The sequence below is a fragment of the Artemia sp. Qi Xiang Cuo genome, chromosome 8, assembly GCF_049724085.1.
Source record: "Artemia sp. Qi Xiang Cuo chromosome 8, ASM4972408v1, whole genome shotgun sequence".
Classification (NCBI taxonomy): domain Eukaryota; kingdom Metazoa; phylum Arthropoda; class Branchiopoda; order Anostraca; family Artemiidae; genus Artemia; species Artemia sp. Qi Xiang Cuo.
In genome coordinates this window covers 66,585,612-66,600,314 of record NC_142801.1, presented here as the reverse complement: position 1 = coordinate 66,600,314, position 14,703 = coordinate 66,585,612, and the positions used below count along the sequence as shown (strand labels likewise).

General features: G+C 33.0%; 1 protein-coding gene across 2 annotated transcripts in view; it reads left to right on the top strand.

Annotated features, from left to right (window-relative positions):
- The window catches only part of LOC148949723 (interferon-induced very large GTPase 1-like), a 35,352-nt gene extending 21,944 nt beyond the window's left edge, over positions 1 to 13,408 (top strand). For both annotated transcript variants that reach the window (XM_089093681.1, XM_089093682.1), the window contains exon 3: positions 8,694 to 13,408. In XM_089093681.1, coding sequence (XP_088949807.1) covers positions 9,589 to 13,293 — 3,705 coding nt within the window. In that variant the 5' untranslated portion in view covers positions 8,694 to 9,588 and the 3' untranslated portion in view covers positions 13,294 to 13,408. The remainder of the gene's footprint in view (positions 1 to 8,693) is intronic.
- The last annotated feature ends 1,295 nt before the right edge of the window (positions 13,409 to 14,703 follow it).

The following is a 14,703-nucleotide window of genomic DNA, read 5'->3' as shown; positions in this document are numbered from 1 at the left end:
GCTTAAAGAGTGAGGTATCGACTAGGGGTTGAACCCAATCATATACGTAATATTTTCTGTTCGTTTTAAGTTTTGATGTTGCTCCTTACTTTCAGTTGAAAAACTTTTTTTTGTTTAATTTCTAATCGCTTTTAAAATAATGCTGGTAAAACCGGTGCCTCCTTCATAGAAATGTCCCTTCCCCCATGAAAAGGTCCTCCTACTTAACCCCCGACCCTCCTCCCGCTACCAGAAAGAATCCCCCTTAAAACGTAAGTATACTTTTCAATAACCAATACTGTACGAAAACGTTGGGTAACGTTCATAACTTTCAGCCCTCCCCCCGGGGCCTCTGGGGGTTTAAGTCATCCTAAAAGACATAGTTATTATGTTTTTTACCATGCTGAACAAAATGGCTATCTCAAAATTTTGATCGGAGGACTTTGGGGAAAAATGAGCGTGGGAGGGGGCTTAGTTGCCCTCCATTTTTGGTCACTTAAAAATGACACTTAAACTTTTAATTTCCGTTCACATGAGCCCTCCCACGATTTTCTAGGACCATGGGGTCGATACTATCACCCCTGGCAAAAAAAACAAAAATAAAAACAAATCAACACGCATCCGTCATCTCTCTTCTGGCAAAAAATGCAAAATTTCAAATTTTTGCAGTTAGGAGCTTCAAACTTCTACAGTACGGTTCTCTGATACGGTGAATCTGATGGTGATTTTCATTAAACTTCTGTAACTCTTAGGGGGTGTTTCCCTCTTTTTTGAAAATCAGGCAAATGTTCTCAGGCGAGTAACTTTTGATGGGTAGGATTAAAATTGATGAAACTTATATATTTGAAATTAGGATTAAAATCTGATTCTTTTGATGGATCTATTGGTATCGAAATTCCGTTTTTGAGAGTTTCGGTTACTATTGAGCCGAGTCGCTCCTTACTTACAGTTCGTTACCACGAATTGTTTGATCTCATCTGAGATAATAGCTTTCATTTTTTGTTCATAATCATTGCTATCCCTTATGACGATTGTGTTGCCTCTGTCACCTTTGGTCTTGTCATCTTGTTTTAAAAGTGTAAGGGTTTTTACGTCATTTCTGGTGGTACTTCCCTCAATTTTTTTCTTATCAAATTTGTTCAAATATTTCACTCTATCGACTATATGTTCTTGTGGGGCTTCAACTTTATCAGTAGAGGACATAATACCAGCCTCCACCTTAGAAATTATTTTAGAATAAGGAACAGATAAAGGAAAGCAAAATATCGGCCCTTTCGCCAAAATTGCTTCTTGCTGAATAATCAAAGACTTGGCTGAAATGTTCTTGATAGCAGGACCAGGACAAAAACGAGGACAGAAGGTATCAGAATTTTGGAACCTCTCGAATAAAAATCATATTAATTTATCAGCCAACGGGACCTTTGAAAGGTGAAACTCATGATTAAATGACTTGATAGCAATATCATTAATTTTCAATAAAAGTTCGACGTAAGATTATCTAATAAAAAAAATATCGTGAAAATTAAAATCTCTTAACTAAATTTAAACGTCTCTGTATTTTTTCGGCAATTACATGGTTTAAAGCTATGACACTTGACTTATCCTTTGATTAATTAAAAAAAAAAATTTCCACAAAATAAGTTTTTCAAAAAAAAAGTAAAGAACTCCATTAAACAAAAAAAATGAACAAAAATAGAATCAAATTATGTACCAAGCATACAACTACCACAAATCAGTACTACCACAACTACCACAATCAATAAATAAATGAAACCCGAAACAAACAGAAATTAAAATAAGTCAAACTCAAAACGATCAGAAATTAATATGAGTAGGGTTCTAAACCCCAAGATTCCTAAAAGCTAGAATATAATTTGTATTTTAATGAAAAAAATTCAAATGAATTTACTGAAAAAAATGTGTATGGTCAGTTTACTGAAAAAAAATAGAATCAAATAATCTACCAAGCATACAACTACCACAAACTTGATCAATAAATAAATGAAACCCAAAACAAACAGAAATTAAAATATGTCAAACTCAAAACGAGCAGAAATTAATCTGAGTAGGGTTCTAAGCCCTATGCTTTCTAAAAGCCATAATATAATTTTTACTTTATTAAAAAAAATTTTTTAATGTTTTCACTTTTATAACCTTAAGAAATCAAAAATTAATTAAGATTTTATAGAATAAATATCAGCATATGTACATTAAACTGACAATACGTATTTTTTTCAGTATATTCATTTGAATTTTTTTTTCAGTTCTTTACTGAAAATGTTTGACACTAAGGGCTCAAAATCTTATTCTATGGCCAAAAAAATGTATTCTTTTTCTTTTTATTTCTTATATAGCAATTATTTAAAAAATCCTATTTAATGTTGTCATTTTTATAACTTTGAAATCAAAAATTAATTAAGATTTTAAGGAATAAATATCAGCATATGTATATTAAACTGACGATGCAGATTTTTCTCAGTAAATTCATTTGAATTTTTTTCCTTGAATTTGTATTTCCCTTGAAAATTTTGAATGAAAATTCTGTGAATACGGAATAAAAACACAATTGAAAAATTAAAATGAAAAAAATTAATACCGTTTTTGACATATTTTCTTGACTAATTATAAATACATACATTGGTGGGCATGTAATAATAATTTAAGCTCGAAAGATAACTAACTTACAAAAACACATCTGCTCATGTTAAACATTACCTTATTAGCAGTTATGGTAAAATTACTGGGAATTACAAAGCTGAATCGGAGCTCTCAAGTAGGGATGTAGCTCCAATATTTTAATGGGGGGGGGGGCAAGAGGGATCTCAATCCGAAAAGTCAAGAGCATGGGCTATAGAATCATTTTTTTTCTAATCATTGCCTGCCTGAAACAACGCCACTGCTTTCAAGGTTATTTTTAGAAATAGAATTAATTATGAATACATTTTTCAGTAAATTCATTTGATTTTTTTCAGTTTTGTACTGAAAACGTTTGACACTAAGAGCTCAAAATCTTATTTTATGGCAAAAAAAATTCTTCTTTATCTTTTTAATTCTTAGATAGCAATTCTTTAAAAAAAAATTCTTTTAAATGTGTTCATTTTTATAACTTTAATAAATCTGAAATTAATTAATATCTTAAGGAATGAATATCAACATATATATATAAAACTGAAAATGCAGATTTTTTTCAGTAAATTCATTTGAATTTTTCAGTAAAATACAAATTATATTCTGGCTTTTAGAAAGCATAGGGTTTAAAACCCTATTCAGCTTCAGTCTTGGTTACATCATGTCTTGGTGAATTTTTTTCATGTCTTTCATCATGTCTGGGCATGAATTAAAAAAAAAAAAAAAATCTAAATTAAATTTTAAAAAATTATTTTCAACTATGACTGGGGGAGGGGGTAATTTTTCTCAGGGAGTATTCTTAATGGGGTTGGAGAATTTTTCAAGAGAATACCTAAACCTACGCTATAGATAATAGATTAACTAATCAAAGTATCTCTGAAGGATAGATCGTCTTTAGAATCATCAAATTATAAATTTCTAAGCTTTTATAGACAAAAAACGTGCCAAATGTTATGAACCTGCCTTTCTTATTGTTTGCACTGTAATTAATTCGACGAAATTGTAGGATTTTCCTTGAAAATATGGAAAAAAATCTCTGTAAATGCTGAATAAAAACACAATTGAAAAATTAAAATGAAAAAGAAAAAAATTAATACCGTTTTTGACACATTTTCTTGACTAATTATAAATACATACATAGGTGGGCGTGTAGTAATAATTTAAGCTCGAAAAATGACTCTTACAATAATAATTCTTCTCATGTTAAAAATTACCTTATTAGCAGTCATGTTAAAACTACTGGGAATTACAAAGTTGAATCGGAGCTCTCAAGCAGGGATGTAGTTCCAACACTTTATTGGGAGGGGGGCAAGAGGGATCTCCATCCGAAAAGTCAAGAGCATGGGCTATAGAATCATTTTTCTCCAAATCATTGCCCGCCTGAAACAACGCCACTGCTTTCAAGGTTATTTTTAGAAATAGAATTGATTATGAATAAATTTCTTTGGCCACAGAATAAGATTTTGAGCTCATAGTGTCAAACGTTTTCAGTAAAGAACTGAAAAAAACTTCAAATGAACTTACTGAAAAAAATATGCATTGTCAGTTTAATGTACATGTGCTGATATTTATTCCATAAAGTCTTAATTAATTTTTGATTTCTTAAGGTTATAAAAGTGAAAACATTTTAAAAAATTGAATAAAATACAAATAATATTCTGGCCTTTAGAAAGCGTAGGGCTTAGAACCCTGCTCACATTAATTTCTGCTCGTTTTGAGTTTGACATATTTTAATTTGTGTTTGTTTTGGGTTTCATTTATTTATTGAAACTAATTTGTGGTAGTTGTATGCTTGGTAGATTATTTGATTCTATTTTGTTCAGTAAACTGACCATACCCATTTTTTTTCAGTAAATTCATTTGAATTTTTTTCAGTAAATTACAAAATAATATTCTAGCTTTTAGAATGCATGGGGCTTAGAACCCTACTCATATTAATTTCTGCTTCGTTTTGAGTTTGACTTATTTTAATTTGTTTTGGGTTTAATTTATTTATTGATACTGTTTTGTGGTATTTGTATGCTCGGTATATAATTTGATTCTATTTTTTTTTTTCATTTTTGGTTTAATGGAGTTCTTTACTTTTTTTTGAAAAACTCATTCTGTGGAAAAAGTTTTTTAATTAATTTCTGTTCGTTTCATATTGACATAGTCTTCTTCAGGGAGGAAGACAAACCCTTTTCTGAACTTAGACAGCCATCCCTTCCATAAAAACTTTAAATACCCCCTGAGCATAACTTACAATCCTTGCCCCTTATCTGTGGGGTTTGTTTCAACCCCAAAAGCCAGGTTATATGATATTTAGACTATTTTGAATAGAATGCCTATCTCAAAATTTCTATTAGATGTATTTTCTATAGATGTGACGATATTTATTCCTTAAAATCTTAACTAATTTTCGATTTCTTAAAGTTATAAAAGTGAAAACGTTTAAAAGGATTTTTATCAATTAAGTGATAATTATATTCTGGCTTTTAGAAAGCTTAGGGTTTAGCATTAACCCCTGTTTGCATTCTGTTTTGTATTAACTTTCTGTCAAAGACTCAAAAGCCATTCTAATCCTTTCATCCTAGGATATGCTGATATCTAAATAAGCCACGAATTTTTAATTAGTAAAACAAAAGTAAGTTTTAAAATCATAATTAACATATTCATTTCTGAATTTTTCTAGTACGGCCATATCTATTATCATGTTTATCTAATATATGTTCGTTTTTATTCATTCTGGTAAAAAAGAGAATCAAGTAATAATAAATAAAATTTAAAAGAAATAAATTAAAAATTAAAGTATATTAATTAAAATCGATATTTGAATTGGCCTAGAATTTTAAATTAGTTCCTTGAGCCGAGTTTTTGTTTCAACAACAAAAAGATCAGAAAATTTTTTGAAACAATTCTTTCACAACTAATGAAAAATTCATTTTATTCTGTTACAAAACTTGAATTATTGATCTATAATGAAATCTCTCCAGTCAACTTTTGGTTCACAGACAGCTAACATTGATATAATATATTGATAGGTCAAAATGTCATGCTCAAATGTAAGTATATCTATGTTTACTATTTATTACGATGCACATATTTTGGAAGCTAGTTGCCCTTTAATCACTTTGGACTATCAAAAAGGGCACTAGCCTTTTTAATTTTCAGTCGAATGAGCCTTTTTTGAAGTTTATACGACAATGGCTTCTATAAAAAAACCTTATAAGCCCCCAGGGCAAAACTTACAACGCTTGCCCTTAGGGTTGTGGGGGAGTTTCCTCCTCGAAAAGATATTTTCTATCTGGAAATCAACTAAGCTTAAAAAAATGGCTTTCTCAAATGTGGATATGTTTGGGGAAAAGGTGGGCGAGAGAGGGGGTTTAGTTGCCCTTCAATCACTTTCGACTATTAAAAGGGCACTAGCCCTTTCAATTTTCAATTGAATGAGTCCTTTTTGATGTTTTTACAACATCGCTTTCTATAAAAACCTTACGTGCTCCCAGGGCATAACTTTCAACCCTTGTCCTGAGGGGAATGATGGGCGTGGGTGGGGCTAGTTGCCCTTTAATCACTTTCGACTATTAAAAAGGCGCTAGCCCTTTGAATTTCCAATCGAATGAACCTTCTTCGAAGTTTCTACGACAATCCCTTCTATAAAAACCTTATATGCCCCCAAGGCATAACTTAAAACCCTTGCCCCGAGGGTTGTACGGGAGTGTCCTCCTCAAAAATATATTTTTTTATCTGGAAATCAACTACGCTGAACAAAACGGCTATCTCAAAATTTTGAATGAATGTGTTTGGGGGAATGATGGGCGTGGGGGGGGCTAGTTGCCCTCCAATCACTTTCGACTATTAAAAAGGGCACTAGCCACTCCAATTTCCAATCGAATGAGCCATTTTCGAAGTTTCTATGACAACTCCTTCGGAAGTGCCTGGGTATAGAGAAAGAAAAAAAAATAAATAATACATTGTGCCCACATCATTCTTTACTTAGGCAGTGCTATCGCGCTGCCTATGATTTCTTATCATTTTCAATACCGAAGTGGGTGTTTAATCTAAAAGACTTAGAAATGACTATTTCGTTCTTGCAATTTTTAAAAAAAGCTTGTTGATTTATTAGATTTGGATGGTTTTTTTTTTAACTAAATAAAAATAAAAATTCACAGAGCTGTTCGGCCAGTTCGGCTTTAGATCTTTTATATTGTGGTTTATTTGTTCTTCATTTCAAGTAATACTAGGAAAGACCAAGATGTTACGTGAAAAATCAGTCCATTATCTCTGTATGCTGCTTAATAACTTTGCATTTCTAAAGATAATATTTATTTTTATCCTAAGTTTTTTAAGGTGATTATAATTGTATTCTGAAAGGTACTGATATCACAGCTCGTGTAAGACTATGAAAAGCGTTATAGATTAGTTTGTTGATGTGAGGCTATGTACTTGCTTTTGAATCCTAAATCAATATTCTTGTTTTTTATACTTGGCTTTTGTGTTTTCAGTAAAGCGCTAGTTTTCTATAATCCTACAAAATATTAGGGAGCATCACCAGTTCGTTCACTTGCACTAGTTTTATCGATATGTATATATTAGATAGGCTGTGAAGTAATAATTTTTGTGCGGCTCGAGTTTCAAATTTGCTCTTTACTTCCTTCAGAAAAACCTTGTTTTTTAAATTAATACTTGTAAAAGGCACAACCGTACATTGGTCCCATTGGTCCACGGAGCTCAGTTACACGAGGGTTCGGTTACACACCCATCAAGGCCAATTTAAGAAACTAAAAGATCGCTAAAGTTAATAATGATATTAATTATTCAGCTGGGTGTGATGGGGGGGGGGGGTACGAAAGACAAGATACGGAAAAAAATTGTATTCAATCGATCAGGATTGGTTCATTTAAGGGTTTTAATGTAAATAAAGCGTTGCAAATAAAAATAATTTGTCATAAAAAAAGCAACTGAAGAGGGAAAAAAAATGTCTGGTTTTATACTGTATTAATCCTCATAAAGAGATAAAACAAAAGCTCATGACTTTTTATGTGTTGTTTTTCCATTACTTGCACGTGTTTGAGTACAGATATTTTGAGACCAGTAATCGTAATCGTCTGTAATAGCAGGGTGATTTTAACAATGAAATTGTTTAGTCTGTTGAATGTAAATAATTTAGGAGATACTTAATTTAGTGGGCCCGTGAAGCTAAGCTTCCAGGTAGGTTTTGCATATTAAGAACAACCTCATAACCAGTTTTGAAGAAGAAAGTTCCCTAAACAGACTCCTCACATATAAACTTGACTTTCTTGCAGGCGTTGCCAAAAATGTTGAGTAGTAAAAGCAATATGTTTTTATACTGAACGTTTAATCAAGTGAGAAAAGAATCGTAAATTTTACCAGTCAAACCATCAAATTTTTACCATAAAATTTTTGGTTTAAAAAGCAATTCTGTACATACAAACTATATTATTTTTTCAATCCAATGCTTTTGATTTTTCAACAACGTGTGTTTAAATATTTAAATTTAGAAATAGCTATTTTTGAAATTTCTGTTTTTGAGACATTTTAAGAATGGTTGTTCTATTAATAATATTTTAATGATTATACAATCGGGCACGTACCCAGGAATAATTTTTTTTAGGGTAGGGAGGATAATGAAAATAATACTTATTATAGAATAACTTGAATAAAAACTACTAAGAAATTTGGGAAAACTTGGGACTTTGGGGATCTAATAACGTAGACTTCTCTCTCTGAGGATGTTCCTGTATGCAAACTTAATTTATTGGGGTATAAAAAAGCCAGGGCATGGTTTTTCTCGTTATTAGAGAAGTTCGATCTCTAGTCAGATTTTATATAAAATAATGAAAAATTTTAAACTTCGAATTTCTAAAAATTGAATTATAATTTCAACTGACTATCAAAATAATTCTATTGTCATTATAATTCTTGACAAAATATAGATTAGTAAAAGCATTTTTGTATAAAGACCGCATAAAAACGTGAGAATATCTGACAAAAATGATTGCTACGTGTCTTAACTTGACATTTTATCGTATTGTAAAAAGAAGACGTTATGATGTAAAAATAAAATATTGTCCCTTCTTTTGCAGGTCTTCAAACACAAATGGATGGAGAAGATTTTAAAGAGACAAGCGGAATTACAAGTACAGATCTTATCAATGGGAACTCTCTGACTCGGTCAGTGCAACTTCTTCATTTGGATAAATATGATGAAAAAAACAGAGGGATTAATCTTCAGCAAACAGTCAAGGAGGAGAACCTAGTCAGTTTGTTCACCTTCGACTGCCCCCCTGCAACAGCCAGTGTCCCTTATAGACTTCTTCATCGTCTAGATTTGGATTTTTGTGATTCTTCTGATGCTGAAGAGGAAGACTTCTTTTCTGTAGTGAAAGAAACAAACAAGTCAAACAAGATTAATATTTGTCAGCTTCTTAGTAGTTATTCACCTCGAGATAATATAAACATTTTAAGACTTTTGCTTGAATCGAGGTATGCTGTTCCGATATGTAACATAGAAATTATAGAGCTGCTTAGGATCACTCAAAGAATAGAGGACGAAGTGTTCCTTGGTGAAGATCTAAAGCTTCCGCGAGTTGCAGTAATCAGCCAAGTGAAGAACTTCCAGAGCCATACAGGAAAAATAATGGAATGTGTTTTTAACTTGAGGACTTCTTTTAACACCGATGATGCATCAAATATAGAGGTTGGTCAAGGCCTAGTCTGTCTAGGAAACAAGAAAAAGAAGCTTGTATTGTCATACATATTCGGGGGAATTTTGAACAGTATTGGAAATCCTTGACTGATTTTGTTGATTACCTAATTGTTGAGGATGAATATGCTTCTGAATCTGACTTTGTTGACTACGTACTCGTTGGGAGTGAAATTTCCTCTCAATTCGGTAAATTATCTCCTTTTATTCGTAAATATTCTGGTGAAACATCCCTTCCAAAATTCATCACAGTTTGGATCCCGAACTTCTCAAATATGAAGAATATTTCAATTGTTCGTCCCTTCTGTCTTATTGAAGGCTGCTTAGATTATTTCGTTGAAATTCAGCAGAATCGTCAATTATTATCCATATTTCGTGAAACAACATGTCACGAAACACCGTTGCATTCACTATTTTCTTCTGATGGATATTTAAGGATGGAGACGGGTATTTTACGGGAAATGTATTTGAGAATTTCTGAGATGGAAGGCTTGGAAGAATACAGAACAAAATTTCTTCTGTTGCAGAAGAGTTTTGCAAAAGAAGGTGCATGGCAAGAACAGTTGAATGAGTTGAAATGTATCAGCGAGAACAATGAGCGTAATGAGATACAACGGAAAATATTTGAAGAACATGAATTTCGCTTCATTCACTGTTGTAAAACCTATATTGACGAAACTCTTATCTCGTATTTCTTGGAAGGTCTTCGAAAGAATTCTATTGACGAAACTTTGATTCATCTTCAAGTTCTTGATGATGCAATCACAAATAACATTAAGGAGTCAAAAATTGTAGCTGAACTAGCTGAAGAAGTGCGGGACAAGACAACGCAATTTTCAGAAAGACTGCAACTATCTATTACAGATTCCGAGTGTGTGAAGCAGGTAGAATTAAGCAGAAAAGAGCTGACTGTTGCAAAAGAGAATCGGAATAACGCTGTTCTTTCCCTTCGTCACTTATGGAGGGAAATCTCATTGTTGTATTTGTCAGGAAATAATAGAGAATTTGAATATTTACCACAAAGGGCAGCCTTTTGCTTAATAGCAGGCGAAACCTTAGAGCTTTATGATGGAGATGCAAACATGCTAAATGTGGAATGGATTGCCGCTATTTTCAAAAACCTGGAATCTTTGCTGCCTCAAAAAAGAATTTTCGTGTTGTCTGTCCTGGGAGAACAAAGCAGTGGAAAATCAACATTGCTGAATACTATGTTTGGCATTCGACTTCCATCTAGTGTTGGGCAATGTACGAGAGGTCTTTCAATGACCCTTGTAAAAACCGTAGAGAGACAAGAGTATGATTATGTTATGATATTCGATACAGAAGGCCTTAGGTCACCAGAGCATAAAGGTCTTTATGGCAGTATTAAACGGGATAATAAAATTGCTACCCTTTCTGTTTTACCGTCAGATGCAACTATCCTTGTTATTAAAGGTGAAAATGATAATGCTTTGAAAGATATCCTGCCTATTGTTGCACTAGCCTATAAAGGATCTAAGCTAGCAGAAGAAAGAGAGGGCATATTTAGCTGCAAATTTTTTGCAGCTTACAACCAAGTGAAAACTGACGGGGAGAACCAGAATAAGCTTCAGAACATATTTTCCCAACTATCGACTACCCTTGTTGAATCTTTTGCAAAAACAAATTCTTTTAGGGATTTAGATGTGCATACATCGATTAAATTTCCACAGTTGCTAACTAACGAGCAAGATATATGGGTATTTGGATGCAATTCTAAAGGAGACTCACCACTTGATGTTCCAAATACAGAATTTAGCCAGAAGATGGTTGAATTTCGGGAGCATATTCACAAACAGGTTGTCAGCCAATTGGGATGGAATGCCCGTGAAATTGGAAACCTTGAACATTATTTGCGTTTAGTTTGGGACTGCTTGAACCATTCTGATTTTGATCTTTCTTTCGAGACGGTCATTGAGAGACATGCTTACACTGAACTTGAAAATAAGTATCAGAATCTAAGGAAAATATACTATGAAGAATACGAGGAGCAGTTCAATCTTCTGAAAGACAAATATAAAGAAGAATCCTTCTTACAAGAAGGAAAACCAAGGAAGTTCAATGAAGTTCATGTACTTGTCGAAGATCTTGAAGTAAAGATGAAGCCCCAAAGTGACAAGTTTGAGGAAGAGGTAAACCTGATGTTTGAACAAAAGCAAAACCAAAAGTGGAAAACAGAATTTTTGAGGAAAGTTCAAGATACAATTTCTTTAGCAACAATTCAATGGCGTCATAAACTAGAGGTCGTCTTGCGAAATCAGCTTACATTTGGTGCAAAAGTAAAAGAGTACGAAACAGAAATGAGGGAAACGATTCTCGAAGAATTTAGAACACAGAGTATGAATGAAAAAACTGAGGAACAGTTAATTGAAATGTTTAATAGAATCTTTACTAATATTGTTAAAAGGGTAAAAAATGAAAATCCTCCTATGGATGTCCGAGAGGCTGTTTTGAAGGCCTACAGAGCTAATGCAACGATTGTGAGCCTAGGAATTGATCTCTTGTGTTACAATGAAAAAACCTCGTTATGGGAAAATCTCTGGAACATCGCTAAAAACAAAGCCAAGAATCTACTCGACCCTGTAGTTGAATGGTTGGCACATGGTCAAACCGATGATAACCCTAATGAAAAAATTGTTGTTCCCATGGTTGTCAGGGTTGTGAACGGACGAAAGTTCTACTGTGATGCAGTTGTAGATAGTGTGATTAATGATATTGAAACCTTTATTAGGAGGCGTAATATAAAGATGAGCAAAGCGGAAAGAAAACATATTCATAGGGCTGCATACGACCTTCTAGTAAATATCTTAGTAGATATTCAGCTGAAGTGGGAGCAGGAAAATTCCGTTTACAGGCGTTTTATGTCAATGAAGGAGACTATGCAATGCTATTGTCTCAACGTCGCCAAAGGTTTGGAGGAAGTTGATCTCATGGCATTGAGCCTTGAAGAGTTCTTTTCAAAACATGTTGTAGAAGCGTTTGAAAGTGAAGTTGAAGAAATAGTAATGACCAATTTAAGAAAGAAGTGTTGGCCTCAGTCATCAAAATATGTACAAGGCCATATGGATTTATATCTGATAGAAGAAATAGAATCTATTGGCATTAATGAAATATTAAAGCTAATTGAAAAACCTACCAAATTGAAAGAGCTTACTACTAGGAGATTGGTCTCCTGGGAAATTGACCTAGTGCTTGAGCATTGTACATGGGAAAACTTCAAGTCCCTTCTAGTATCTAGTTTGAGAGATACATATCACAGAGCTTCAGGGGAAGAAGAAACCAAATCTTTTCGTTTTTGTGAACTCTTCAAATCTTTCCAAATTCTTAAAAGCACATATGTTGCTGACAAACTGAGGATAGAAATGGCTGCACTCGGTTGGCCAGGATTAGAACAATTGTCCAAGCAATTTGAATTAAGACATATCGATGGCATTGTTGATAAATTGAGTTCAGCTACTTCATCCATGGATAAAATTGATATTTTAAATTCACTTTTGTGGCAACTCAAGGACAATCGTCTTTTTGATGCAGGTTTTTGTAGAGTCTGTAAAGAAAAATGTCCTCTATGTAAAAGCTTTTGCTTCCTGGAGCTTTCTCATGATGGCCGCCATGACACTTGTCATCAGCCAATGGGTATAACAGGTTGGCGCTTCAAAAACAGTCTTAAGTTGACTGACTATGAGTGTAACAACAGTCCTGTTGATCAAAATTACATTTATAATGACAAAACATACAGATTTGCTGACTTCTCCAAGGACTTTAGCACTTGGCTTCAACCTGATAGAACTCAACTTGTTTCTGAGTATCGACAGCATTTAATCCGCAGATATAACAAAGAGGTTGCCATATACTATGAAGTAAACCCTTCTGACAGTTTAGGTCCAGCTGAAAACTTGGATGTTGTCACGAGGATAATTAAAAGAAAAATCGAGTTCTTTAAAGATTTTCCGAGCAAGAACTAAGTAGCAGGACTTCTTTTTCAGTTTGCGGGATTTACCTTATTCGCTAAAAAACCCATGCATTAGAAAAATACTTTTGTATTGTAGTAGAATACCTTTATTATCAGTGGTAACAGTTTTTTGTGTAATGATTTTCTGATTAAAAGTACATATTATCTGAAAAAAAGGTAACGAGTTTAAAATAGGCTAAATATTTATTTCAGCTATTACCATGGTTACTATTATGTCATTTTTCTGAAGGTGGTCAGATGATCTTGAATTTAATACAGTTCAAATATGTTGAAAGAAAAATATTTCTGGACTTATTTAATCTTTTAATGTTTTGCATAGACGTTGTCCAAAGCCCATCTCATCCAAATCAGAACCTTTCCCTCCCCCAATCTGAAATCTGGCCTCTTTATTATGAATTTATTGAAAGAGATTTAATGGTTTGAAAAAAAGATAATATACTCTGCTACAGCCTTTGTTACAACCAACAAAGAAATAGCGGATCAATATTCAGTAAAGCCTATTTATAAGAACATACTGAAAGTCTGTAGCCTCCACTCTAAATAGCAAACTGAGAAGTAACTGATATTGTTAATAATTTTACAGCTAAATCCAAATTAAAATTAAGATTTTTTTTTAAATAAGAATATTTATTTTTGATAATTGTCGGTCCCTTTTTTGTTTTTGTTTTTATTGAAAAAACATTTTTATTGCCAGTTTACAATGACAAGTAATATTTTAATGCATAACCTCCAAACTTGTATTCAAATAGAAAAAAAAACATAAGAAGGATACACCTTTCACAAGCAGGCCTGACTACACTAGTCTGCTTTGATGATGATGATAAAAAGCGAGATATCTTAGTATTTATCATGTTAGTGGGGTTCATCACAACCCGATAAAGATTGAACAGCTCATAGTTGCTAAAAATTTAAAAAAGCTTTTTTGAAAAAAAAAAAACTCAAGTGAAGAATTGCCAATAAGCAATCACAAGCCCCGAGAGGGCCGAGTTGGCTTCATACATCCGATAGAAATTTTGAGATAGCAATTTTTATAAAAAATTTCAAAGGTCAGATAAAAAAAAAACTCAGGTGTCGAAACAACCTCCCGGGGACAGGGGGAAGGCATTGTAAGCTATTCCCTGGGGCTGTATATGGTTTTTATGACAGGGATGCTCGTATAAACTTCAGAAAGGGCTCATTTGAATATAAATTAAATGTTCTAATTTGTTTTTTCAGAGCAAAAAAGATCGGAGGGCAACTAGCCCCTACCGCCCTCCACGCCTTTGGGTTTATCGGACGGATATATCCATCCAATAAAAATTTGAGATTTGACACATTTTTTCTCTGTGAAATTGTTACTTTGATACCAGTTTTGATACTTCGATAAACATCTGATTTTTTATAAAAAGTTTGATTTTCGAAT